This window comes from Rattus norvegicus, chromosome 1 (assembly GCF_036323735.1).
Source record: "Rattus norvegicus strain BN/NHsdMcwi chromosome 1, GRCr8, whole genome shotgun sequence".
NCBI classification, from domain to species: domain Eukaryota; kingdom Metazoa; phylum Chordata; class Mammalia; order Rodentia; family Muridae; genus Rattus; species Rattus norvegicus.
Genome location: NC_086019.1, coordinates 68,358,874 through 68,361,252, shown reverse-complemented (window position 1 = coordinate 68,361,252; position 2,379 = coordinate 68,358,874). Strand labels below are relative to the sequence as shown.

The 2,379-nt window shown below is 36.3% G+C and overlaps 1 protein-coding gene across 1 annotated transcript; it reads left to right on the top strand.

The window, feature by feature from the left end:
- Positions 1–703: 703 nt before the first annotated feature.
- Fpr2l1 (formyl peptide receptor 2 like 1) lies at positions 704–1,735 on the top strand. Its single transcript, NM_001169140.1, has one exon. It carries the CDS (start codon positions 704–706, stop codon positions 1,733–1,735), a length of 1,032 nt encoding a protein of 343 aa, NP_001162611.1.
- Positions 1,736–2,379: the final 644 nt, after the last annotated feature.

Below are 2,379 nucleotides of genomic sequence, written 5' to 3'. Positions count from 1 at the left end.
AATTGCCACTATAAATGCAGCATGCACAAAATAATCTTTAAAAAAATCTTGGAAAATTCTCAATATAAAAAGTAACAAAAATCATTGGGTAGGTTAAAATTACAAGGACATTATTATAGTCTTCATGCGCAGTGTATTTTATAAGAGTGTTTGCCCAGAAGGATATTCAAGTGAAAAGGGACAGGCATAGAGGAGTGCCACAAGAGTAATAAGAACATCACAGCTAGAACAAAAAAGGCATCATCTATAATGTTGAGGAAACATATTTCAATACTCCTCCCCTTCCCTTATTCTTTTTTGCAAATAAATACCTTAAATTCTGTTCATAAAATAGTTGTATTTTATTCTGTGACGAAAAAGATATATGCAAAGCCTCAATCAAGGGGGAATATCATTAGTCACTTCTGTGTTATTCCTTTTAAACTCAGGACTGCCAACTTTGTATTTCCTGTTCAATATCGGTGGTATAACATAGAATAATATGATCCTATTCATAATAAATGTGTGAAGTAATAATTCTCTCTGATGGTGTATGTAAATATGGTTTCAATATGGAAGTTTCAACAGAGAAGTAGTTTTCATCCATTATACTTAAAATAGTTACCCTGATATGGAGGGTAATGTGGAATCTGAGTAAGCATGTTGGATACTGGAGCCATATCTGTGTAACAGCCACTGTTGAAATATTTAAGGTGCTGAGGAAATGGAAGCCAACTCCTCCATCCCTCTGAATGGATCAGAAGTGGTGTTTTATGATTCTACCACCTCTACAGTTCTGTGGATCCTCTCAGTGGTAGTCCTCTCCATAACCTTTGTCCTTGGTGTGCTAGGTAATGGGCTTGTGATTTGGGTGGCTGGGTTCCGAATGGCACACACTGTTACTACCATCTGTTATCTGAACCTGGCTTTGGGTGACTTCTCTTTCATGGCTACTTTACCAATACACATCATCTCAATGGTCATGAAAGGAAAATGGCTTTTTGGATGGTTCCTTTGCAAATTTGTTCACAGCATTGTACATATAAACCTTTTTGCAAGTGTTTTCCTGATCACTCTCATTGCCATGGACCGTTGTACTTGTGTCCTGCACCCAGTATGGGCTCAAAATCACCGAACTGTGGGTCTAGCAAGAAAAGTGGTTGTTGGAGCTTGGATTCTTTCTCTGCTGCTTACTTTGCCACATTTTCTCTTCTTGACTACAGTGAGAGATCCAAGAGGTGAAGTGCATTGTACATGTAACTTTGAATCTGTGGTTGCAAACCCTGAGGAGCAGTTAAAGGTGTCAATTATTGTGAGCACAGCTATAGGAATCATAAGTTTTATTATTGGCTTCAGCCTACCCATGTCCTTCATTGCCATTTGCTATGGTCTCATGGCTGTCAAGATTTGCAGAAAAGATTTTCTGAATTCCAGCCGCCCCTTACGTGTTCTCAGTGCTGTAGCAATTTCCTTCTTTATGTGTTGGTTCCCTTTTCAACTGATTATTCTTTTAGGTAATATCTGGAATAAGGAGACACCGAATAGCATTCACATATTGCTGAACCCAGCAAGCACACTGGCCTCCTTCAACAGCTGTCTCAACCCAATACTTTATGTCTTCCTTGGTCAAGAATTTAGGGAGAAACTGATTCATTCCCTGTCAGCCAGTCTGGAGAGGGCCCTGCAAGAAGACTCAGTCCTGAACGATGGCAAAAGCAGCAATTTTTCTTCATGTCCTGCAGATTCTGAATTATAGAAAATGGTAGCTGCAAGTCCAGTGGAGTGTTTCCTGTGCTACTGTATTCTCAATCTCTCATGTTACCTTGCATAATATTTTTAAAATTAATTTTAAAATCATTTTTGTCATTCAGTTTGTAAAAATGTAATACAAATAAAAACTAGTACCATACATTATTATTTTATTATAAAATAAATATTTGCTGGCCATGTGGTACATAACTATAACCTTAATAATGACATCTACAAAGAATTGTGATATAAAGGACAATTTATATAGAAATTTTGAGAATTGAAGCCAAATTGAGCCACTAGAGATCAACTCCAAAATCAATAAATTGTTCTGCCATGAAGAAGGAAAACTTATATCATTACTAGAAAGTAGGTAAAATTGTTGATAAACATAATATAAATAAAACTATTATTAAAAGGAAATATGTTGTGTTTTTGCTTGATCCCCTAGATGTTAGTTTGAATTAGAAAACTGTGTGTGTGTGTGTGTGTGTGTGTGTGTGTGTGTGTGTGTGTGTACATGGACATGTAAAAGATATGAAAGTACATTCAGGATGTCAATGGACTAAAACACTGAAATTATAAGCAAGCAAAAAAACTAAATGTTTTCTTTTAAGAGAATTGTGATAGGTGTGTTTTCTCTTTGCACTA

Bases quoted from the DNA above. Each gene is read 5' to 3' on its own strand.
- Fpr2l1 (NM_001169140.1), top strand. From the start codon at position 704: ATGGAAGCCAACTCCTCCATCCCTCTGAATGGATCAGAAGTGGTGTTT.